Below are 25,494 nucleotides of genomic sequence, written 5' to 3' on the forward strand. Positions count from 1 at the left end.
ACACATACTATATATATATATATATATATAGTGGTGGCACCATGGTTTGAACTCAGTACCTCTTACTTGGTAAGGTGTCCTCTATGTTATATGAGATACACTCCCACCCCAGTTCCAATATTCTTTATGCCACCTTTAAATTCAAAAGCCAGTTAAGCATCATATAGCAAGGCAGGTCTAGGCAGAGAGAACTTTGACATCTGTGGTAGAAAAGGAGTGTTTTGAATGTGGGAATGACTGTGGAAAACACACTGATTTCTCTTTATTCTGTAGTCCCCATGCTTAGTAGGCAGAGCAAAAAGACAAGGGAAATCCTAGCCTCTGAAACAACTTGTTCTTATAGGGTAGAATAGCAGATGTGGAAAAAAAAACCCAAAACACTAACAAAAGAGCCTGCAGGAGATTATCTAATGCTGAAAAGCTGGATGGTGAAGGATTGGCAAGACGATTATTTGGGGTAAAGAGAAAAGGCAGCAATTTATTTAAGTTGAATCATATGAAATTGTCAGTGTTTAGATCTTATTGACTGCTCAGTCATCTAATGGTCATTTCTTTAATGAGAAAGCTACATGCAAGTTAGCAAGGAAGCTATTTCTTTTTTTTTTTTTTTTTTGGGTCCGGTCGTGGGGCCTGAACTCTGGGCCTGGGCGCTGTCCCTCAGCTCTTCAGCTCAAGGCTAGCACTCTACCACTTGAGCCATGGCACCACTTTGGCTTTTTTCTTTTTGCTTATGTGGTGCTAAGGAATCGAACCCAGGGCCTCAGGCATGCAAGGCAAGCGCTCTACCACTGAGCCACCTTCCCAGCCCAGAAGCTATTTCTTGATGGGCCTCCTGCCTCTACTCTCGCCAGAGGCAGACGGAGCCTAAGGAAACTTAGGAACTAGATCATTAAGGTCAGATTCTCTATACTTAAGATTTCATCTGCTTACATTTATGACATCAGAATCGGTGACAGTGTCAATTTGCTGAAGGGTGGTAGGTGGTGGCACATAGGAACCGGCAATGAGAGACTGGGACCCAACTTCATCCAGGAAACCCTCAGAAGATTCCACTGACATTAGGTATCCAGCTTTCAGCTTCTTCCTGGCAGATAAAAGGCAGAAGTCAGTCTTATGCAGCAAAGCAGTTATAAAACATGTACCTCAAATTCTGCAACAATGTTTTGGTAAATAAGCTGCAGGCCTCTGTTCTCATTTCTTCTGTTCACAAAACATTTTTTTTTTTCCTGTCCTGGGGCTTGAATTCAGGACCTGGGCACTGTCCCCAAGCTTCTTTGTGCTCAAGGCTAGCGGATCTACCATTTTGAGCTACAGTCCCACTTCCAGCTTTTTCTGAGTCATTTGCTGGAAATGAGAAGCTCATGGGCTTTATTGCCCAAGATGGCTTCAAACCATGATGCTCAGATCTCAGCCTCCTGAGTCACTAGGATTACATGTGTGAGCCACCGGTGCCTAGTTCAAAGTATTTTTTTAATTTACACTATTTGGAAACACCAAACTGAAAATAGAATGCCTTTTGATTTTGGACTAGAACTTGATCTAGGTACAAACAGATTTATATGTGTATGTGTCTGTGCTAGTCCTGAGGCTTGAACTCAGGGCCTTGGTGCTGTCCCTTAGTTTTTCCTCTCAAGGCTGGTGCTCTACCCCTTGAGCCATAGCTCCTGGTCCATCTTTTTTTTTGGTGGTTAATTGGATTTTCCTGTCTGGGAGGCACTAGTGCCTGGGTTAGGAGCAACTATTTTAACATGAGATTTTGTTTCATGGAGCAATTCCTGCCTTGTGATACTTCTTTCTCTATTGAAGTGATTCCCAACCTCTATGGGCTGTCACTTTCCACTGAGACTGTTGCCTGTCCATTACATACATACATACATACATAGATACACACATAGACACATATATATGCACACAGATACATTATCTAACATACATACGTATCCCCCACCTAATGCTATTTCTCTGCTGAGTTTGTCTTAATGAGGGTTGGACTTGATGTGGAAATATTGATAATACAAGTCTTCTGCTAAACCTCAGAGCTTAAATATGGGCACAGAAGCATTCATTTGTAATAAAATATGACAAGGGTCTGGGAATGTGGCTTAGTGGCAGAGTGCTTGTCTAGCATGCATGATGCCCTGGGTTTAATTCTTCAGTACAACATAAATGGAACAGTACAGAAAAGGCTGGAGGGGCTGGGAAGGTGGCTCAGTGGTAGAGCGCTTGCCTTGCATGCCTGAGGCCCTGGGTTCGATTCCTCAGCACCACATAAGCAAAAAGAAAAAAGCCAGAAGTGGTGATGTGGCTCAAATGGTAGATTGCTAGCCTTGAGCAAAAGAAGTTCAAGGACAGTGCCCAGGCCTTGATTTCAAGTCCCAGGACTGACAAAAAAAAACAAACAAAAAAACCCCCCAATTCACAGTTCTCCCACACAGGAACTATTCTGTATAAACATGGTACTTGAAGGTCCTTGAGTTATTTAAATATCTAAACCTCAAATGTAGCAATCTCACAAAAACCCATCAATTCTACTGAAATAGCAGAAAAGAAACATCTTGACATTTTAAAACTAAATTTAATTTTCTATATACTGCCCTATTTAAGAAACAAATTAGATTTGAATTTACACATATAATTTTGTCGGCCGTGGGGCTTGAACTCTGGGCCTGGATGCTGTCCCTGAGCCTGTCTTCAGCTCAAGGTGAGTGCTGTTTCTGAGCTCTTTTTGCTTGAGGCTAGCGCTCTACCACTTTGAGCTACAGCACCACTTCTGGTTTTCTGAACTTTCCTGCCTGGGCTGGCTTTCAACTGTGATCCTCCAACCTAAGCCTCCTGAATAGCCAGGATTACAGATGTGAGTCACCAGTGCCCATCCAGCCCTGCATTTTGCTACTTATTTTGGAGATGGAGTCTTGCAGACTTTTCTTCTCCAAATGTGATCCTCTGGATCTTAGCCTCTTGAGTTGGTAGGATTACAGGCATGAGCTACCAGTGTCTAGCTTGTTTATTATTTTTAAATATTTTTTATTGTGAAGCTACTGTACAGAGGGGTTACAGTAACATGAGTAAGGTAATGAGTACATTTTTTATCAAACATTGTTACCCCCTCCTCTGTTTTTCCCCTACCATCCTATCAAGTTTATTTTTTTTTACCTACTTTTGTGATGCTGGGCATCAAGCTCAAGACCTTGCTAGGCAAGCACTCTATCAGAGCCCTACCTTTCTCTTCCCCTTTTCATACTTTGCTGTACACAATCCTTATGAACATGTATGAAAACAACTTCCAAATAACTAAAACATGAAATACATAGCTGCTATGGACACTTACTTGGCATTTTGGACATCTGTACTGGTAAGTGTGCCTTGAGAAATTGCTTTTACTTGGTTGTAGGCAGTTTTGATAACCTAGGACAGACAGTAAAAGTTGGTTATCTTTGCTTGGTACCAGAGTCTCCTGTGGTATAACTCCTTTACTAAAGCAAAATACAGCATGGAAGGTTACTTTCAGAAACACCAGTATCTATTTGGAAAGAAAAAACCCCAAAACCCAGTATTAACCATTTCTTTCTGGGCCTCCATATATACCTATTTCTCTGCTTTTCAAAGCCATTTCCCTTAGTCATTTGCCAGATAAATGTGGTGTTTCCCAGCACCTGTCAAAACAGTTATCTATCTATCTATCTGTCTGTCTAGCTTTTTGGTGCTGGTCCTAGGGCTTGAACTCAGGGCCTAGGTGTTGTCCCTTAGCTTTTTTTGCTCAAGGCTAGAGCTCTGTTGCTGGCTTTTTTTGCTGGTTAATTGGCGGTAAGTCTCATGGACTTTTCCTGCCCAGGCTGGCTCTGAACTAGAATCCTTAGATCTCAGCCTCCTGAGTACCTAGGATTATAGGCATGAGCCACTAGAATCCAGCTTGGGATCTGAAATTTAGGTATGCCACTTAACTGACTAGAACACACTCCTTGCTTTTCCTAAAGTATAAATACATTCTTTAAAATTTTCCCATAGCAGATGTACTTCAAATGACATCATGCCCAGAGGGCATTAACAAATCATTGCATTCAAACATTTCATACATCTGCAGTAGTGAGATATGAACTCAGACACTTGCTGGGTTACATGCTCTACCACTTGAACTATGCCCCAAGTAGTTTTGCTTTTAGTACTTTTTTTTTTTTTTTCTTCCAATATAGGGTCTTAAGTGTCTGCCTGGACTGGACTCAGATTGCATTCCAAGTAGTTGAGATCACAGGTGTGTGCTACTGAGTCTGCCCTTTACTTTTTGCTTAACCAGCCTTGAACTGTGATCCTTTTGTCTCTGCCTGCCCAGTAACTGGGATGACAGATATGTACCATGGTGCCATATTTAATTACAAACATGTTAATAGGAGGAAAACTTGAGAGTTGAGTTTGCCAACTTACATCCCCAGCAGCTGCAGCCTGGGAGATAGTGTAAATCCCAAAGAGTCCAGAGTCCGAGTAACTGGCATTAAAAGCAGAAACCTGCAATATAATATAACATGATTGTATGACGTTCTGCCACGTAAAACTGCACAATTTCCCTGAGGCTATCTATACACAATTCCTGTTCCTTCTCAGTTTAAGTGAGACAATTCATTACCTTTTAAAGGCACACTGCTGAAAGTTATAAAGTTTACCCTGGACAACAATGCCTACTCATTAAGCAACACTTTGTTGGTTTATAATCATAACACTTTGTTGCTTTATGTAACACTTTACATTCTCTGATTTCTAAGCATTTAATTCCACTTTCTATAAAAGAATATAAAAATCAATACTTTTTTTTTCTTTTTTTGTGCCAGTCCTGGGGTTTTAACTCAGGGCCTGGGCACTGTCCCTGAGCTTCTTTTGTTCAAGGGTAGCACTCCACTACTTGAGCCACGGCTCTACTTCCAGCTTTTTGGGGGTTAACTCAGGCTGGCTTTGAACTAGATCTCAGCCTCCTGAGTAGCTAGGATTACAGGCCTGAGCCACCAAGGCCTAGCTAATGACAATGTATTTTTTTTTTTTTAATTTTTTTTTTTTTGGTCCAATTGTGGGGCCTGAACTCTGGGCCTGGGCACTGTCCCTCAGCTCTTCAGCTCAAGGCTAGCACTCTACCACTTGAGCCACAGCGCCACTTCTGGCTTTTTTCTTTTTGCTTATGTGGTACTGAGGAATCGAACCCAGGGCCTCAGGCATGCAAGGCAAGCGCTCTACCACTGAGCTACCTTCCCAGCCCCTGACAATGTATTTTTAATAGATCCACGAAGGGAGGAGAATCAAACCTGGCTGTCTTTTCAATTGTATACTTTTGTTGTTGTTGTTGTTGGCTGTGGGGCTTGAATTTTGGGCCTGGGCACTGTTCCTTAGCTCTTCAGCTCAAAGCTAACGCTCTAACACTTGAGCCACAGTGGCACTTCTGGTGGTTTATTAGAGATAAGAATCTCATAGAGGGCTGGGAAGGTGGCTCAGTGGTAGAGCGCTTGCCTTGCATGCATGAGGCCCTGGGTTCAATTCCTCAGCACCACATAAGCAAAAAGGAAAAAGCTGGAAGTGGCACTGTGGCTCAAGTGGTAGAGCACTAGCCTTGAGCTGAAGAGTTGAGGGACAGTGCCCAGGCCCAGAGTTCAGGCCCCACGACCGGACCCAAAAAAAAAAAAAAAGAATCTCAATAGAGTTTCCTGCCCGGCTGGCTTTGAATCATGATCCTCAGATCTCATCCCCCTGAGTAGCTAGGATTACAGGCATGAGTCACCAGTGCCCAGTTTATACATATTTTTTATTTATCTTAAAATTTAAGAGCAGGCTAGCATTAGGAGAAGCTGAAGAGGATTCATCAGAAATACTGAGAACAAAAGATGAACTGCCAACTGCTTACACTCACATCAAAGGGCTGCTGACTTCCCTTGGCGACGGCCTGGTGGAGGAGGCCGGTGCTGCTGCTGCCCCTCTTGACATGAGGCCCAGCGCCCAGGACATGCTGAAGAACACTGAAAGCATTTGCTTCCGTACTTCCTATGGCTGCACTTTCTGCTACAAGAGCAGCGTGGACAAGGCTGTCCCCATTCTGCTCTCGAATTTCACCTGGAGCCAAGTAAGGAAAGGGGAAGGAAGGAGGTGGTAGGTTACCATTGGTTTTACTCCACTGTATTCCCTATGACACAGATTAGGCTTTCCTGTTGCCCTGAGCTTTCCCCAGGCTATCCTACCCTCATACATCACAGAACATGTGCAACACCACAGCCATTTAATTATCTTCTTCTGTAACGATAGTAAATTAATCAAACCACCCCAGCATACTATTCTAGCCAGGAAATGCTTACCTCCAAGGTATTTAGCTTTGGGAATAGATAAGCCAAGCCCCCCTCGCATGTTCAGAAATTGTTCAGCTACTTGCTTTAGAATGGGATGGCTCACACCTATGTGAAAAGAAACAGAAAAAAAGCTAGAGCCAGATTTTCTAAAACACACATATGCTCTGATTGATTCAATTTGGGCACCAGTAGTGCATGCTTGTAACTCTTGATAATCAGGAGGCTGAGATGTGAGGATCATGGTTTGAAGCCAGGCTACGCAGACAAATTCAAGAGATTCATCTCTCCAACTAACCAACATAAAGCTGGAAGTGGAGGAGTGGCTCAAGTGGTAGAATACCAGTTTTGAGTGAAAGAGCTGCATGAGAACACAAGGCCCTGAGCTCGGGCCTCATTACTGGCACAAAACAAAACCAAAACCTCAAACTCCAAAGACGTATGATTATAAAGTTCAAATATGAAGCCAGGCACTGGTGGCTCATGCCTGTAATTCTAGCTACTCAGGAGGCTGAGATCTGAGGATCCTGGTTCAAAGCCAGTCTGGGCAGGAACATCCATTAGAGTCTTATTTCCAATTATCCACCAGAAAACCGGAAGTGGCACTGGCTCAAGTGGTAGAGCACTTGCCTTGAGCTGAAGAGCTCAGGGACAGCACCCAGGCCCAGAGTTCAAGCCCCATGACCGACAAAAAAGAAAGAAAGAAAGAAAGAAAGAAAGAAAGAGAAAGAAAGAAAGAAAGAAAGAAAGAAAGAGAAAGAAAGAAAGAAAGAAAGAAAGAAAGAAAGAAAGAAAGAAAGAAAGAAAGAAAGAAAGAAAGAAAGAAAGATCTCCCACTGTGACCTCACTTTTATGGATTTTTTTTTTTGGTCAGATGTGGGGTCTGAACTTCTGGGCCAGGGCACTGTCATTCAGTTATTCAGCTCAAAGCTAGTGTTTTACCACTTGCACCACAGTGCCACTTCTGGCTTTTTTCTGCTTTTGTGGTGCTGAGGAATTGAACCCAGGGCCTCATGTGTACAAGGCAAGCACTACCACTGAGACACCTTTTCAAGTCCTGCAACCTCATTTTTACAGATTATAACACACAGTCTACTATTGCCACACTCTATGATTATTTTTATTTGGACCTTTTTTCCTATGTAGTTAAGATTGTTCTTTTTCTTTTTGACAGCTCTGGGGTTTGAACTTAGGGCCTTCTACCTGCTAGGCAAGCACTTGGCCATTTGAGTTACACCTCCAGCCTCTTTTGCTTTCTTTTTTCTTTTTTTTGGTCCGGTCCTGGGGCCTGAACTCTGGGCCTGGGCGCTGTCCCTCAGCTCTTTTAGCTCAAGGCTAGCGCTCTACCACTTGAGTCACAGCGCCACTTCCGGCTTTTATCTTTTTGCTTATGTGGTGCTGGGGAATCGAACCCAGAGCCTCATGCATGCAAGGCAAGCGCTCTACCACTGAGCCACATCCCCAGCCCCTGCTTTATTTTTTCTGATACAGTCTTGCTTTTGCTGTGGCCAGCCTCATCTACTTATGCCTCTAGTGTAGCTGAGATTATAGAAGATATATGTTAATATGCCTGGCTTTTTGTTGTTGAGACAGGGATCTTACTAATTTTTTGATCTGGTTGGCCTTGAACTCCAATTCTCATTCTGTAGTAATTGGATTACAGGAGGGAGCCAGTCCATCCAGCCTCACATTTTTTTGGTACTATGGGTGTTCAACCTAGGGCCTTGAGCAGGCTGAACACATGCTAGGCCACTGAACTACACCTGCAGTCCTTAATATGGCATTTTATTGGTGATTTTAACTTGTCTTTCTTAATTTGCATCCAAGTGATAGGTCAATATTGAACACTGAATGATCTTCATTGGGGCTTGAACTCAGGGCTTGGGCACTCTCCCTAGCTTTTGTTTTTGTTTTTTTTTTTTGGGTCCAGTCGTGGAGCCTGAACTCTGGGCCTGGGCGCTGTCCCTCAGCTCTTCAGCTCAAGGCTAGCACTCTACCACTTGAGCCACAGCGCCACTTCCGGCTTTTTTCTTATGTGGTGCTGAGGAATCGAACCCAGGGCCTTGAGCATGCAAGGCAAGCGCTCTGCCACTGAGCCACCTTCCCAGCCCCTCTCCCTAGCTTTTGTATTCAAGGCCAGTACTCTCATTTGAGCTGCAGCTCCACTTCTAGCTTTGTGGTAGTTAAGTGGAGATAAGAGTCTCATAGACTTTCCTGCCTGGGCTGGCTTCAAACTGTGATTCTGATTTAGTCTCCTGAGTAGCTAAGATTATAGGTATGAGCTACCACCAGCACAGTTCCAGATTTTTCTGTCCTGGTTTACTTAAAACCTTAATCTTCAGATCTCAGCCTCCTGAATAGCTAGCATTATGGACAACCACCAAATCATTTTGTTTTTTTAAATGTTTTTTTTTTTTCTTTTCACTATTTCTTTTCTTTTCTTTTTTTTTTTTTTTAATGTGGTACCAAGAATTGAACCCAGGGCTTTATGCATGGTGGGTAAGGACTCTACCATTAAGCCACATTCCCAGACTTCCAAACCTGTTTTTTTGATGGTTACTTTTAGAACAGGGTCTTGCTTCCCACCTGAGTGTTTCTGAGCCGATTTTAGGTTTCCTGTTATTGCTAGTATCAAACGTGTGCAGCACTGCATACAGCTTCCCTCCAGAGAGATGGGAGTCTCTCAGAGTTTCCTTTCCTTAACTGGCCTGGAATCACAATCTTCCCAAACTCAATATCCCACGTAGCTTGAGATAATGGCATGCATCATTGTGCCAGCTATAGGTTGAGAATGGGGTCTTGTAATCTTCTCTGCCTGAGTTGGCCTTCAACCACAATCCTTTCAATCTCAGCCTCCCAAAAGCTAGGATTCCACTGATGTATAACTCATCAATAACTTCCTGATGAACATTTGCATGTTTCAAATAGTTGGCTATTAAAATAATATTGTACTAAACACCAAAGGACACTGCCAATAGTGAGTAGACTGTACTGGAGGCATGGCTCAGGAGTAAAGTGCCTTCCTATCAAGTACAAAGTCCTGAGTTAAATCCTAGTACCACCCAAAAAAGAAAAAACCAAAAACGGAATAAAATAAACCACCATGAAATGAAAAAAAAAAGAAAAAGAAAAAGAAAAAAGTAAGTCACACATCTGATAAGGGTCTAGTTAGCTTCAAAAATACATAAAGGATCCTTACAACTACAAATTTAAGAAAACCTAGTTGAAAATACTGGACAAAGGACTTAGTACAGCTATTTCTACAAAGAAGCTATAGAGATGGCCAAAGCAACTCAAGAAAAGCTGATCACTGTTATCTGTCATTAGGCTGCTCTGACACTTCCTACCACTATGATGGGCACACTCAGGAAGATGGTTACCCATGTTTGTCCTGCAATTCTACTCATAAGAATTAAAAGAGGTGTACCAAGAAAAACTTAAAAATGTCTGATTCCTCTAGGTAAAATGCCTAGAATAGTCCAATCTAGACAGAAAAACATTCTGAAATTAGATCATGGATAATCTGAAATTATTTTTTAAAAGTCCCATAGACGGTATACTAAAAGGTTAATTTTACAGAAACTATAAGCTAATGAATTGTATTTTCAACTAACAACTATCATATTGCAATGATACTCTCTTGCTAGCCTTAAATTGTGATCTTCCCAATTTTTGCCTCCCAAGTAGTTGAGATGATGGGCACACCTGATAAGACAAATTATACTCCTTTTTTGTTTTCTTTTCAGTGCTGGAGATCAAATCTATGGCCTCATACATGTTAGGCAAGTATTCTACCACAGAGCTATATTCCTACCCTGGGACTTGAACTCAGGGCCTGGGCACTGTACCTGAGCTTCTTGTGCTCATGTGAACCACAATGCTACTTCCAGCTTTTTCTGTTTATATGGTACTGAGGAATCGAACCCAGGGTTTCATGCATGCTAGGCAAGCACTCTACCACTAAGCTACATTCCCAGCCTGTACATTTCTGTTTAAGTTGTACTTCTTTTTAAAAGATAGGTCTACAAAAACTCTTTGCTTAGAAAAATCCACCCTTGTTACATGCTTTGCAAATGCTATAGACTATAGAGCAAGTGGTTTATGTATTTATTACATATTGTTGGCCTGACATATGAATTTCCAAATTCTGTTCAATCTCATGCTCACACAGTCACATTTTACGGGACTGCTCTTTGGGAAGCAAACTGATAGGCAAGCATTTCCCAACTTACCAATTCCAATCAAAGCCATTCTTGCACTGGTAAAATGGTTCTGAACAAAGAAATGCAACTGAGGAAGTAAAGAACACTCATTAGGATATAGTATAAAAATGAAAAGCTATAAAAGATACAAGTGCAGTATGGCAGAAATTAATCTCCAGGATTAAATGTTGCTCCTATAGGGGCTGGGATGGTGGCTTAGTGGTAGAGCGCTCACCTTGAGCTGAAGAGCTGAGAGACAGCACCCAGGCCCAGAGTTCAGGCCCAAGACAGACCAAAAAAAAAAAAGGTTGCTTAGGAAGCCAAGACTGAAGAATCATGAGTTTGAGGCCAGTCTATACTATGTAATAAAAACCCTTTTCTCCCTTCCACTCTACAAAAAAACTCTAATACTTAATTGTAGTCATGGTTTCACAACTTTGTACCATGTACGGTATGTGAGTTGCATGTAAATAAGGTTGTTACTAAAAAAAAAAAAAAAAAAAGGACTAGAAAGAAATTAAGAGTATACTGGCTTGAATCTGAAACCACAGAACTAAGTTTTGGGTTTTCATTATTATGTGGTTGAAGGAGTACACACAGTTTTGTTTGTTGTTTAGTATAGGGATTGATGAAGCACATTCCATGGGGATCTAACATAACTGTATCATAACACCTGTCTCACGTTTTTAGTTGGTCACGGGGCTTGAACTTGAACTCTGGGCCTGGGGCACTGTCCCTGAGTGCTTCAGCTTAAGGCTAGCGCCCTACCACTTGAACCGCACAGCACCACTTCCGATTTTCCTGGTGGCTAATTGGAGGTAAAAGTCTCACAGTTTCCTGCTCGGGCTGGCTTTGAACTGTGACCCTCAGATCTCAGCCTCCTGAGTAGCTACAATTTACAGGTGTGAGCTACTGGCACCTGGCGTGTTTTTCATTTTGTTGTTGTTGTTGGTTGTGGGGCTTGACCTCTAGGCCTGGGCTCTGTCTCTCAGCTCTTCAGCTCAAGGCTAGCACTCTACCACTTGAGCCACAGCGCCATTTCTGGTTTTCTGGTGGTTAATTGGAGATAAGTCTCATAGACTTTCTTGCCTGGGTTGACTTTGACCTGGGATCCTCAGATCTCAGCTTCCTCAGTAGCTAGGATTACAGGTGTGAGCCACCGGTGCCCAGCCTGTCTTTCATTTTTTTTTTTTTTTTTTGGGTCTGGTCGTGGGGCCTGAACTCTGGGCCTGGGCGCTGTCCCTCAGCTCTTCAGCTCAAGGCTAGCGCTCTACCACTATGAGCCACAGCGCCACTTCCGGCTTTTTTCTTTTTGCTTATGTGGTGCTGAGGAATCGAACCCAGGGCCTCGAGCATGCAAGGCAAGCGCTCTACCACTGAGCCACCTTCCCAGCCCCTGTCTTTCATTTTTGAAGCCTGTCTTTTTGAAGATTTTGTTGCTAGAATTTTCAACATGAATTATTAAATAATTACCTAGGGAACTTAAAAATCAAGCCAAAGACTATTACTGTTTCTCGTGCCTCTATCTTGTTTCAGAGTTCCATATCTGAGGATCAGTGAGATTTGGGAATTATGGATTATGCTTTTACTTTAGGCTTGATATACAAAAGTAAAACATTCTCAACAAGAGTGGCATTGCTTCTAAGGAGCTGAAAATCGTTTCACTCATTCTAAACATGGAGTACAAATATGCATCTAGTACATGAGTAGATTTATAGTACTCTAATGTTAAACAAATTCACAGGAGAGGTTTAGAGAAAGGCTACCTGGAAAAGGAAGTAACTGATGAGAAACTCTGACTCAGGCTTTAATCAACTTATCAGAAGCTATGCTCTGCAATGGTGCATATCTATGAAGCCATATTCTTTCTATTGATGTTGTTCTGCCAAAGCTGCCATTTTTCTAAGTAGTCTACCAAGTTCTTTAGTATTCCCTTTAGGTTAGGGGCACATTTAATAAAAACACTAACTTCGAAATAACCAAATCATCTGTGTTTGTAATTTTATTTCTTTTTCTTGGTTTTGGTACTCGGGTTTGAACTCAGGGTCTAGGCACTGTTCCTGAGTATTTTACTCATGCTACACTATTTGAGCCACAGCTTACTTTCAAATTTTCGTTGGATAATTGGAGATAAGAATCTCACAAACTTCCCTGCCTGGGTTGGCTTTGAACAAGATCCTCAGATTTTAGCCTCCTGAGTAGTATGATTACAGGCATATACCTCTAGCACCCAGCTTTACCTATGTATAATTATTTTTTGGGTCTGGTCCTGGGGCCTGAACTCTGGGCCTGGGCGCTGTCCCTCAGCTCTTCAGCTCAAGGCTAGCACTCTACCACTTGAGCCACAGCGTCACTTCCGGCTTTTTTCTTTTTGCTTATGTGGTGCTGTGGAATCGAACCCAGGGCCTGAGGCATGCAAGACAAGCTCTCTACCACTGAGCCACCTTCCCAGCCCTACCTATGTATTATTATATTTACATGGAGAGACTAAATGTATCTAGTCAAGTAAATTATTGTGATATTTAATCACTTAATTGCTTAAAAAAGATGCATACACATAGAAAAGGGTATAAAAAGATACAAAGGCTTAAAAACTTTTAAAAAGATTATACAAAAAAATTTGACAGAATTTTAGTTAAAAACCATATTCATGTGGGAAAAAAAAAGCAAGCAAGCTGAAATTTGTTCAAATTAGGAAGTAAAATGAGAAATCAGCAAACACCTTGAAATGCTAGTTGAATGTCCAATTTACTGTGAAAACAAGCCCATTTTCAAATACTCCATGTTTTATTCATTACCTCCTCTGATGTCACTTTTCCAATCCGATAGTCAGGACAGTACAAGGAGTTACCCAAGGCATTCTTGTAAGCAATAGCATGCAAATTCTCAATGACACCTATGAGACAGAAAAGCAGAGTATTTCTACATAAATTTGGGACTTAAATAGTAGGAGGACTTAACATTTATTAACAGTCTATCCCCAGCAACTGTTAAAATTCTGCCATTTGAATGTACCAGGGAGAATTACAAGCACCTATGGTAGCAGCTTTGATGTGCTAATCTATTAGAACACTTTTTTGGGGGGGTAGTAGTCCTGGGACTTGAACTCAGGGCCTCGGCACTGTCCCTGAGCAATTTTCTTAAGGCTAGTGCTCTACCACTTTTCTGCAGCTAACTGGAGATAAAAAAATCTCATAGGCTTTCCTGCCCAGGATAGCTTCAAACTGTGATCTTCAAATCTTAGCTTCCTGAGTAGCTAGGATTACAGGCATGAGCCACTGGTGCTCAGCTTACCTGAATACTTTCTAACTTGAACATACTAGTATCACCAGGAAAGTGTAAAAGCTTGGTTTCAGGAGTTCTGAATCTAGTTATGATTTTGCTACCACCTTGCCACATATCTTTTTTTTTTTCCTGCCAGTCCTGAGGCTTGAACTCCCTAAGCTTCTTTTTGCTCAAGACTAGCTCTCTATCACTAGAGCCACTGCACTACTTCCAGCCTTTTCTGTTTATGTGGTACTGAGGAATCAAACGCAGGGCTTCATGCACGAAGCACTGTACCACTAAGTCCTAATATGAACTTCTTATTTTTCTTTTTGGTCAGTCATGGGGCTTGAACTCAGGGCCTGGCCGCTATTTCTGAGCTCTTTTTTGCTCAAGACTAGTGCTCTACCACTTTGAGCCACAGTGCCACTTCCACCTTGCTGTATGTCTTTGGGCAAATTGTTCAACCTGAATTCTAATTCCTTCCAGGTTCCTTCTCTAGGTAATGCAGGCACTGCCAGAGTACTGGGAGCTATAGGTTAGCTATACATTAAAGGCTACTGTCAACCTAGACTTACTCTTCATTGGTACCCTGGCACCATGCTTGTATCCCTGCTTCCTTTCTCCTACATCTTCTCATTATCTAGGCAATCCTCCTGATTCCAGGCACTATACTAGGTGCTGGAAATACCGACAAGTATTTACAATGCCAACTGACCTTCAAGGCAATGGGGCTATTAAAGAATAAACAGGGGCCTATGTGCTTTTCCTGAGCTTTTGTGCTCAAGACTAGTGCTCTACCACTTGAGCCACAGCTCCATCTCTCACCCCAATGGGGTGTTTAATTGGAGATAAGAGTCTACTCAGGCTTGGTTTTGAACTTTGATCCTCAGATTTAAGCCTTCTGAGTAGCTAGGATTACAGATGTGAATTACTGGCACCTGTCTCTGTACACTTTCTGTATCACTTTAAATGAAGAACAAGGGCTGGGCGCTAGTAGCTCATGTCTGTAATCTTAGCTACTCAGGAGGCTGAGATCTGAGGATCACTGTTCAAAGCCAGCCTGGGCAGGAAAGTCTGTGAGACTCTGATCTCCAATCAACCACTCGAAAACCAGAAGTGGCGCTGTGGCTCAAGTGGTAGAGCACTTGCCTTGAGCTGAAGAGCTGAGGGATAGCGCCCAAGCCCAGAGTTCAAGCCCCACGAACGACAAAAATAAAATAAAATAAAGAACAAGGATTTTCTCTGGGTTTTCATGTCAAAACCATCATTGCCAAGGAATGTGGAAGACAATTATAGTTGCACAACTGGAGGTGGACCCTCCAGCCTCCAGGAGACCACCTGGTAACTGTCAGAAAATAGGAGGGTTGGGGGTGGGGGGGAGAGAGGAGGATTGGGCAGGTGGGGAGGATGGGAAGGGATAACAAAGGAGGAGGCTACAATGCTTGATAAGAAATGTACTCATTATCTTGCCCATGTAATTGTAACCCCTCTGTACAGTATTTTCACAATAATAAAAAAAAAGAATCAACATAAAAAAAAGAAAAGAAAATAGGAGGGTTAGAAACTCCAGGATGACAACTACGTAGGTGCTTCTGTGACAGTAAGCATCACCATGAGTTACTATTAGCAATGTGAACCAAACACTTGCTGTGTTCTAGACATTCACAGGATTGTGACAGGCCTGTGTGTTCAGGTGAGCTCTGCAGCTGATATACTGAATATTCTGCCCCAACCAGAAGTCATTTACTTCTAAAAACTAGCAGTGCTTTACCTTAGTTAGGACAGATGTACCTGTCAAAATTACATAATTAAACATTCAGTATGAATACAAATAAGTTCTCATTTAAAAAAAAATCAAGTTGCTAGTCTCTGAAATACCAAGTACAGAAGTTAACTGAACAATAGTAGAATAATAAATAATGACCGGAGTAGCAAAAGCAAACTGCTGCTGGATTTGGTATAAATGAAACAATTAAAAAAAACCCACAGAATACATAAATGGACACACTAAACTATAACCCTTGTTATACAACCATTCAAAGGTAAAAAAGAAAAAAAAGTGTCTTTAGTACATTTTCCCAACAAGTAAAAATGTTTAAAAACAGGTAATTATTTTAATATAAATACAATCACACTTTTTTTTTTTTGGGTCCGGTCGTGGGGCTTGAACTCTGGGTCTGGGCGCTGTCCCTCAGCTCTTCAGCTCAAGGCTAGTGCTCTACCACTTGAGCCACAGCGCCACTTCTGGCTTTTTTCTTTTTGCTTATGTGGTGCTGAGGAATTGAACCCAGGGCCTCAGGCATGCAAGGCAAGCGCTCTACCACTGAGCTACCTTCCCAGCCCGAATGAAAATTAGTATTCTATAATCAATTTATTTACTATTAAAAAGCAAATAAATAAAAGAACACAGAATGTACTTATACAGCTTACCAAATATTTGGAAAAGATCATTTCAAACCTAAGTAGGAAAAAAGTTTCAATAGCAATGTTTTTTTACCCCTCCACAAACTGATCTTCACAAAAGCTAGCATCTAGAAACAAGTGAACATTTCAAAAACAAAAACAAAAACTTACGAGCCTGTGGATTCTGAAAAGCTGCAGCTTTGTCGATCTTTAACTGAGACTGAAGAGCTGCTACTTCCCAACGACGGAACTCAGGTGCAGTGGTGACATTGAGCAGGAACTCCATTAGAATCTCACTGTAGAAGACATCCAGGCAAGAGTCCTAGGTTAAAATTTTAAAACCGAGGGCTGGGAAGGTGGCTCAGTGATAGAGCGCTTGCCTTGCATGCCCGAGGCCCTGGGTTCGATTCCTCAGCACCACATAAGCAAAAAGAAAAAAGCCGGAAGTGGTGCTGTGGCTCAAGTGGTAGAGTGCTAGCCTTGAGCTGAAGAGCTGAGGGACAGCGCCCAGGCCCAGAGTTCAGGCCCCACGACCGGACCCAAAAAAAAAAAAATTTTTTTTTAAAACCGATATACAAGATACTACTTCACTAGAATCTTCTCTGTATTACCTTTTAGTATTTGTGGTTAGCAGTGCTATGAGGACAAGGTTTGTGAATAATAACCCAAACCAAAGTCAGACTTTAAAAATCTTTAAAGTCAGACTTCTGACTTTAAAAGCAGGTGTAATGAACACATAAGGTACTTACATATCATCCCGCAAGCACTCCACACGGTATGCCAGATTTTCTCTGGTTGCGGTCACACTGAATTGGAAATAAATTATAGTCAATTATCTGAATCAGAATAAAATTTTCCTTGGATCTTCTTTATTCTATTAACCAACTCCTTTGCCAAGTTTGAAATATTATAAAGAAGTACAAATAAGGGTAGGTACTGGTGGCTCATGCCTGTAATCCTAGCTACTGAGGAGGCTAAGATCTGAGGATCACGGTTTGAAGCCAGCCTGGGCAGGAAACTCTGTGAGACTCCAATAAACTACCCAAAAAAGCCAGAAGTGGCATTGTGGCTCAGGTGGTAGAGTGCTTGCCTTGAGCAAAAGAAGCTCAGGGACAGTGCCTAGGCCTAGGACTGGTAAAAAAAAAAAAAAAAAGGCTGGAGGTGTAACTTAAGTGGTAGAATGCCAGCTTAGCAACCATTAGGCCCCTGAGGTCAAACCCTGGTAACTCTCTCCCCCCCTCCCCCCTCCCACACACAAAGAGGATTGTGGTCCAAGCCAGTCTGGGCAAAAGTAAGATTCCTCCATCTCAAAAATAACCATAGCAAAAAGGCTGGAGGCATAGCTTAAGCAGAAGAGCATTGTTGTGGCAAGCACAAAGCCCTGAGTTCAAAACTCAGTACCACTAAAAAAAAATATGTTGCATTAAAAATGGCTAACATATCAACCTTAACTAGGAATACAATTCTGACCATGTTACAACTTGGATGAGCCCTGTAAACCTTATACTAAATAATTTACAAAATTGCATGATTTCACTTATTCAAGGAACCTTAAAATAATCAAAATTATAGACAGAAAACAAGATTGGTAGTTGTCAGGGGTTCAGGCACAAATGGGAATTAGCCAGACAATTTAAAAAAAGGTTTTTTTTTTAGCCAGTGCTAGTGCTTGAACACAGCCTTCTGCTGGTTAATTGGAGTCTCAGATTTATCTGCTTGTGCTGGCTTTGAACTCTGATCCTCAGATCTCAGCCTCTGAGTCACATGTCCAGTTTAAAAAAAAAACAGTAAATATTTATGCGATCCATACTTTGCAGTAATAATAAAAAAAAGAGGCAAAGAAAGTTGAAGATCTCTGTATCTCTCCCAGGCTCATTCTCCTCTACTCCAGAAATGTCTGTGTTCAAATTCTTCCATGCAAACTCACAGATCTAGCTCACTTCCAGCTATGGAGAAGTCCTATCATATGACTATTTCATGTTATCCATTTCCCTGAAATGGATACTTAAATAGTTTCTAGTCTTTACAAAGATAAACAATAACTTTGTACATATAGATGAATAATGGTATAATGGTTGGATCTGAACAGTCCGAGACATTTCCTGATTATTTTCTAAGCAGTTGTGCCAATTTACATTTCCACAACACAAGATTCTCTACTTCTCTGATTTCTATCAAATTAAAAGAAAGAATCTAATGGGTGTGAAGTTATATTTCACTGTTACTATAATGACAAAGACTTGTTTCGGGCTTTCATTTCTAGAAATAGCCTTTTCTTTTTCTTCGTTCTTTTTCTTTCATTGTTTTCTCACACAATCATTTTTCCAAATAGAAATTCTTTGCATGTTACATAAATTGCTAGTATCTACTCCGAATTTTTTTCCCCCTTGGTTGTGGGGATTGAACTCTGGGCCTGGGCACTGTCCCTGCGCTCTTCAGCTCAAGGTGAGCGCTCTACCACTTGAACCACAGCGCCACTTCAGGTTTTCTTTTTCTTCTTCTTCTTTTCTTTTTTTTGTCGGTTGTGGGGCCTGAACTCTGGGTCCGGGCACTGACCCCCCAGCTCTTCAGCTATAGACCAGCGCTCTACCACTTGAGCCTCAGCCCTACTTCCGGTTTTTTCTGCTTATGTGGTGCTGAGGAATTGAACTGAGGGCACCATGCATGCAAGGCAAGCACTCTACCACTGAGCCACCTTCCCAGTGCCCACTTCCAGTTTTCTAGTGGTTTAATGGAGATAAGAGTCTCACGGACTTTCCTGTCCAGGCTGGCTTTGAACCGTGATCCTCAGATCTCAGCCTCCTGAGTATCTAGGATTACAGGCGTGAGCCACTGGTGCCCGAACTTAATTACCACCTTGATAATAGAAACGTTTCCTTAAAACTGAGCACCTTCGAGAGACACAGGGGGCCACTTTCAGAACATCAGGTACTGGTTTTGCAGAACAGCAGATCGCCAGGAACAGAGAAACCTACCAGCCGGGAGTCTCCACGAGGATCCCACCCCCACCCCTCACTCTCCACCCGAGCAGAGAGGCTCCATCCCGCAAAAGCCGCTCGGCATCAGCAGAGTGACAAAAGGACCAGCGGCAGACCACCCGGCCCGCCTGATCGCGATCGCAACGATCCAGCACTCTCCACCCGAGCAGAGAGGTTCCATCCCGCCAAAGCGGCTCGGCGCGACAAAGGGTCCTGTCTGCAGACCACCCGCCCGCCCGATCACGATCGCAACAACCCGGCGGGGTCACTTGGGCCCCAGAGGTACCGAGAAGAAGCTGCCTGAGCGTGGACACTCTTGACCCAACAGCTTCGACAGAGGCAGAGACAGAAAAGAATCACACAGAGCCACCACCGCCCAACCCAGCCCGGATTGCAACAACTGACGACCTACACCACACAGAAACAACCAGCTCCAGGGTGAGTACCCCACAGGGGAAGTGTATCCCTCAAGGGAGACCAGAGCTGGAGGGAATCCCCAGACCCTGACCTAGACTCCCTACCCCAGCACCCGGACCACAGGACCCACTAAAACTGGGAACTGTTTGAGAGCTCCACCAGCCCGTGGAGCACACTCAGCTGGCCAGGCTAGAGCAAGAGCACCCCTGGAAGGGAGCTTAAATGCCCAAGCCAGGAACAGCGCCCCTGGGTCAAGACTACCAACAGTAGAAGAAATTTGAACTGTGTCCCCCAGGCTGTATAACCTAGGGGGTATACACATCAGCACAGGCCTAACAAGCGCGCTCCAGGCTGGGGCCGGAACCAAGCCCGGGGATCCGGCGCCTGAACAACACAACCAACTCCTCCCAATTGAAGTAAAAAGCTGAGCATACGCCTCAACAGAGGGGAGAAAACCAGGAAACAACACTCCCCCGGGAAGCACGCCTGTGACAACAAAAGACCTGGAGGCCCAGGACAAGAGAAGCCCAAACCCCACCAAAACTCCACCCATATACCCTAGACTGGGAATTGGGCAACACAGGCTGCCAGCACCTGATAGTAAGCAGGAGCTCAGACTGTTAAGGCGGCTCAGCAATAGAGTGATAGTCTTGGATGTATGAGGCCCTGCATCTGATTCCTCAGCATCACAAAAGCAAAAAGGGTCAGAAGTGGTGCTGTGGCTCAAACGGTAGGGTGCCAGCCTTGAGCTGAAAAGCTGAGGGACAGCACCCAAACCTAGAGTTCAAGCCCACAACCAGCCCAAAACAAATAAACAAAAACACATCAGGAGCCCATAGCAGACTCCAGCATTTGTGAGAGTGCATCCAGAGCATCTGTTCTTCACAAGAGCACCCGTAGGAGCAAACACAAGCAGTCTAGGCTGCTCAACCCTTCCAAAGGCGGGAACTGTCAGCAATCTACAGCAGAGAGCTGAGAATCCTAAGTAAGTCAGAATAGCAGCTGGAAATAGGCTCCCAACAGAACCCAGATCAGGCACAGACTCTCTCTACCAATACAGAATCAGCAACCAAGCAAAGACAGACACACCAAAACAAAATTGAAGAGCAGTCTCCTGAACCTCCATGCGAAAATCACAGAGAAAAATCACAAGGTTTACTACCACCCAGGACAGCAAGCTCACCTCAAAAGCCAGCAGCCACACAGGGGAGAGCCCCAGTGGGAGCAAAGCAGGAATGGAAGACAAAGGCTACTTCCAAGGGTTGCTGGAGGCAATGACTCAAGAAATAAAGCGAGAAATTTATCAGAAATTGAAAGAGCACAAGGATGAACTATCCAAAGAGATACAGGGTATCAAACAAGAGATGCATGCAAAAATAGAAGCTGCACAAACCTCAATAAGAAGTGAGATAAACGCCAAATTAGAGGTAATGCATACCTCATTGAGAGGTGAGATCAGTACTCTGAGAACCAACATTGAATCCATAAAGGGATCCATTTCCTCCATGCAAACCACAATAGAAGCCACTGTCAACAGAGTGAATGAAATGGAAGGTCGAGTGTCAGATACAGAAGACAGAATACACCAACTGGACCAAAAAGTGACAGATATGGAAAAATTACTCAAATTAAACCAAAGGGATATTCAAGAGCAAGCAGATAATGCTAAAAAATTTAACCTTCGCATAATTGGAGTGGACGAAGGTGAGGAATTCCAGAGCAAGGGAATGCAACACCTATTTAACAAGATAATCAATGAAAATTTTCCCCACCTCAAAAACGACCATCCTAACTACATCACAAAAGCTTATCGAACACCCAACAAGCAAGACCCCAGGAGAAACACTTCTAGACACATTATAGTAAAAATGATAGATCTGAATAATAAGGAAACAATCCTGCATGCAGCAAAAATGAAGAAGGAGCTATACTACAATGGGAAAAAAATAAGAATTACTGCAGATCTCTCCACACAAACAATGAATGCAAGAAAAGCCTGGGAAAGCACCATACGAGCCCTGAGAGCCAATAACTGCCAACCCAGACTGATCTACCCGGCAAAGCTAGCATTCACATTTGATGGAGAACTGAAAACTTTTAATAGCAAAGAAAAACTAAATGAATACATAAACATTAAGCCAGCATTACAAAGAATTCTAAGAGGGGGGACACAACCTGAAGAAAGCAGCCAGGAACTGGGGCCTGCCCCAAACAGGCATTACTCAAAGTCTAACTGAGCAAGCACAGGAGGAAAGGAAAAAAGAAAAACTTAGGAAAACGGAATGGCAGGGACAACAATGCATCTCTCTATACTTTCTCTTAATATAAATGGGCTGAATTCGCCAATTAAAAGAAAACGAACTGAGGACTGGATAAGAAAACAAGACCCATCCATCTGTTGCCTTCAGGAGACCCACCTCTCAGCCAAACATACAAACAAACTCAGAGTGAAGGGGTGGAAAAGGATCTACCAATCAAACGCCCCCAGTAAGAAAGCAGGTGTAGCTATCCTGATATCTGACAAAATAAACTTTTCATTAAAATCAGTACAGAAAGACAAGGACGGACACTACATATTAATAAAGGGAACAATCCAAGAGGAGGATATAACCATCATCAACTTATATGCCCCAAATATTGGTGCACCCAGATATGTCAAACAAATGCTCTCAAACTTACAGAATAAAATAGATCCCAATACGATAATACTAGGAGACTTTAACACACCACTCTCACCAAAGGACAGGTCTACCAACCAGAGGATTGGCAAAGAAGCTACCGAATTAAGAGAGGCCATACTACAAGCGGAATTAACTGACATCTACCGAATATTTCACCCTAAAACAACACAGTACACATTCTTCTCAGGAGCTCATGGAACTTTCTCCAAAATAGACCATATCATAGTTCATGCAAGGAACTTAAGCAAATACAAAGGGATCGACATAATCCCCTGTATCCTATCTGACCACAGTGGAATCAAGCTAGCTCTCAATAACAAAGCATACCGCAGAAATTTCTCCAATACATGGAAATTGAACAGCACACTCCTTAACAATGCCTGGATAACAGAAGAGATCAGAGAAGAAATAAAGCATTTCCTACAACTCAATGAAAATGAAAACACCTCACAAAGAAACTTGTGGGACACAGCAAAAGCAGTCCTGAGGGGCAAATTTATTGCCCTCAGTGCCCACATCAAGAGAATGGAGACAGACCAAGTAAATAATCTCATGTTGCAATTAAAACAGCTAGAAAAACAGGAAAAAATGGAACCTAAAGCTACTAGAAGAAGCCAGATAACCAAATTAAAAGCAGAGATTAACCAATTAGAAAATCAGAAAACCATAACCAAAATAAACCAAACAAAAAGCTGGTTCTTTGAAAAAATAAACAAAATTGATGGCCCATTGGCTAGATTAATTAAAAAAAGAAGAGAGGAAACCCATATTAATAGGATTAGGGATGCCACGGGAAACATCACCACACGTACCCAAGATATCCAAACAATTCTAACAGACTACTTTCAAAAGCTATACTCTCTAAAGGAAGAAAATCGGGCAGAAATGGATGCATTTTTAGAGAAATACAAGTTGCCCAAACTGAGCAAAGAAGAAGTTAACCAATTAAATAAGCCAATATCCTATAATGAGATACAGGAAGCTATCAAAAGTCTTCCAACAAAAAAAAGCCCAGGACCAGATGGATTCACAGCAGAATTCTATAAGACCTTTAAACAAGAACTAATACCCATACTCCTCAAGCTCTTCAGAGAAACAGAGAAGGAAGGAGCTATCCCAAACTCATTCTACGAAGCCAATATCACACTCATCCCCAAACCAGGCAAAGACCCAACCAAAAAGGAGAATTACAGGCCAATCTCCTTGATGAACACAGATGCAAAGATCCTTAACAAGATTCTAGCTAACAGAATCCAGAAACACATAAAAAAAATAATTCACTATGACCAGGTAGGCTTCATCCCAGAGACACAGGGATGGTTTAACATACGTAAGTCAATAAATGTAATCCAACATATCAACAGAGCCAAGGTCAAGAATCACATGATTATCGCTACAGATGCAGAAAAGGCCTTTGACAAAATTCAACATTCATTCATGCTAAAAGCTCTGGAGAAAATAGGAATAGAAGGAACATTTCTAAAAACAATAAAAGCCATTTATGACAGACCAATAGCCAATATTATACTTAATGGGGAAAAGCTACAACCAATTCTCCTAAAATCAGGAACAAGGCAAGGATGCCCACTGTCTCCACTCCTCTTCAATATAGTCCTAGAACCCTTAGCCAGGGCAATAAGGCAAGAAAAAGACATTAAAGGGATCCGCATAGGAAAAGAAGAAGTTAAACTATCCCTTTTTGCAGACGACATGATACTATACCTCCACGATCCCAAAAACTCCATCCCCAAACTCTTAGAAATCATAAATCACTTTGGCAAAATAGCAGGATACAAAATAAACCCACAAAAATCAGTTGCCTTCCTATACACTGATAATGTACAGGAAGAGAGGGAAATAAAGGGAGCAACCCCATTCACAATAACCTCCCGAAAAATAAAATATTTAGGAATTAACCTAACCAAAGATGTAAAAGAACTATTTAATGAGAACTATAAAAAGTTAAAGAAAGAAATTGCAGAAGACACTAGGAAATGGAAAGACCTCCCATGCTCCTGGATAGGCCGACTTAATATAGTAAAGATGGTAATACTTCCAAAACTAATATACAAATTCAACGCAATTCCTATTAAAATCCCAATGACGTACATCACTGAAATACAGAAAACAGTCCAAAAATTCATATGGAACAACAAAAGACCTAGAATAGCCAAAACAATTCTAGGGGATAAAGACAATATGGGAGGGCTATCCATGCCGAACTTCAAACTCTACTACAGAGCTATAATAACAAAGACAGCATGGTACTGGCACAAAAACAGACCGGAAGACCAATGGAACAGAATAGAAGATCCAGAAATAAATCCAGAGGCCTACAGCCAGCTGATATTCGACAAAGGAGCCAAAGACATACAATGGAAGAAACACAGCCTCTTCAACCGCTGGTGCTGGGAAAACTGGGCAGCCACATGCAGAAAACTAAAAGTGGACCCCAGCCTATCACCATGCACCAACATCAACTCAAAATGGATTAAAGACCTTAACATTAAACCTGAATCTCTGAAACTACTGCAGGACAGAGTAGGAGAGACACTTGAACTAATAGGCACAGGAAGGAACTTCCTGAACAGAGTCCCAGGGTCACAACAAATTGGAGAGAGACTCGACAAATGGGACTACCTTAAAATAAAAAGCTTCTGCACAGATAAAGCTATCGCAACCAAGCTAGAAAGACAACCAACTAATTGGGAAAAAATATTTACCAGCAATATATCAGACAAGGGGTTAACATCCTGTATATACAGGGAACTCAAGAAACTAATCCCTCCCAAACCCAACACACCAATTACTAAATGGGCAAGGGAACTAAAGAGGGACTTCTCAAATGAAGAAATAAAAATGGCAAAGAAACACATGAGGAAATGTTCATCATCCCTGGTGGTGAAGGAAATGCAAATAAAGACAACCCTGAGATACCACCTTACCCCAGTCAGAATGTCCCACATCCACAAATCAGCCAACGACAAATGCTGGAGGGGATGTGGAGAACGAGGAACGCTATTACACTGCTGGTGGGAATGTACACTCATACAACCACTTTGGAAAGCAGTCTGGAGGGTCCTTAGAAAGCTAAAGATTGACCTCCCTTACGACCCAGTCATACCACTTCTAGGCATCTACCCTGAACAACAGGAACCAATATACAAGGACACGTGCACCTCCATGTTTATTGCAGCACTGTTCGCAATAGCTAGGATATGGAAACAACCTAGAT

General features: G+C 42.3%; 1 protein-coding gene and 1 non-coding gene across 2 annotated transcripts in view; both read right to left on the reverse strand.

Annotated features, from left to right (window-relative positions):
- Uqcrc2 (ubiquinol-cytochrome c reductase core protein 2) overlaps window positions 1–25,494 on the reverse strand; it is a 32,568-nt gene that overhangs the window by 1,095 nt on the left and 5,979 nt on the right. Inside the window, exons 5-13 of the mRNA XM_070004367.1 lie at window positions 16,933–16,989; window positions 16,355–16,479; window positions 13,312–13,409; window positions 10,544–10,601; window positions 6,324–6,419; window positions 5,885–6,084; window positions 4,420–4,500; window positions 3,329–3,405; window positions 931–1,084 (exon numbers count right to left, since the gene is read on the reverse strand). Coding sequence (XP_069860468.1) covers window positions 931–1,084; window positions 3,329–3,405; window positions 4,420–4,500; window positions 5,885–6,084; window positions 6,324–6,419; window positions 10,544–10,601; window positions 13,312–13,409; window positions 16,355–16,479; window positions 16,933–16,989 — 946 coding nt within the window. The remainder of the gene's footprint in view (window positions 1–930; window positions 1,085–3,328; window positions 3,406–4,419; window positions 4,501–5,884; window positions 6,085–6,323; window positions 6,420–10,543; window positions 10,602–13,311; window positions 13,410–16,354; window positions 16,480–16,932; window positions 16,990–25,494) is intronic.
- Trnaa-ugc (transfer RNA alanine (anticodon UGC)) lies at window positions 7,702–7,775 on the reverse strand. Its single transcript has one exon. It is a non-coding gene; the product is annotated as a tRNA-Ala (tRNA).

Source organism: Dipodomys merriami, unplaced genomic scaffold, assembly GCF_024711535.1.
Source record: "Dipodomys merriami isolate MVZ:Mamm:240054 unplaced genomic scaffold, mDipMer1.0.p SCAF_62, whole genome shotgun sequence".
NCBI classification, from domain to species: Eukaryota; Metazoa; Chordata; class Mammalia; order Rodentia; family Heteromyidae; genus Dipodomys; species Dipodomys merriami.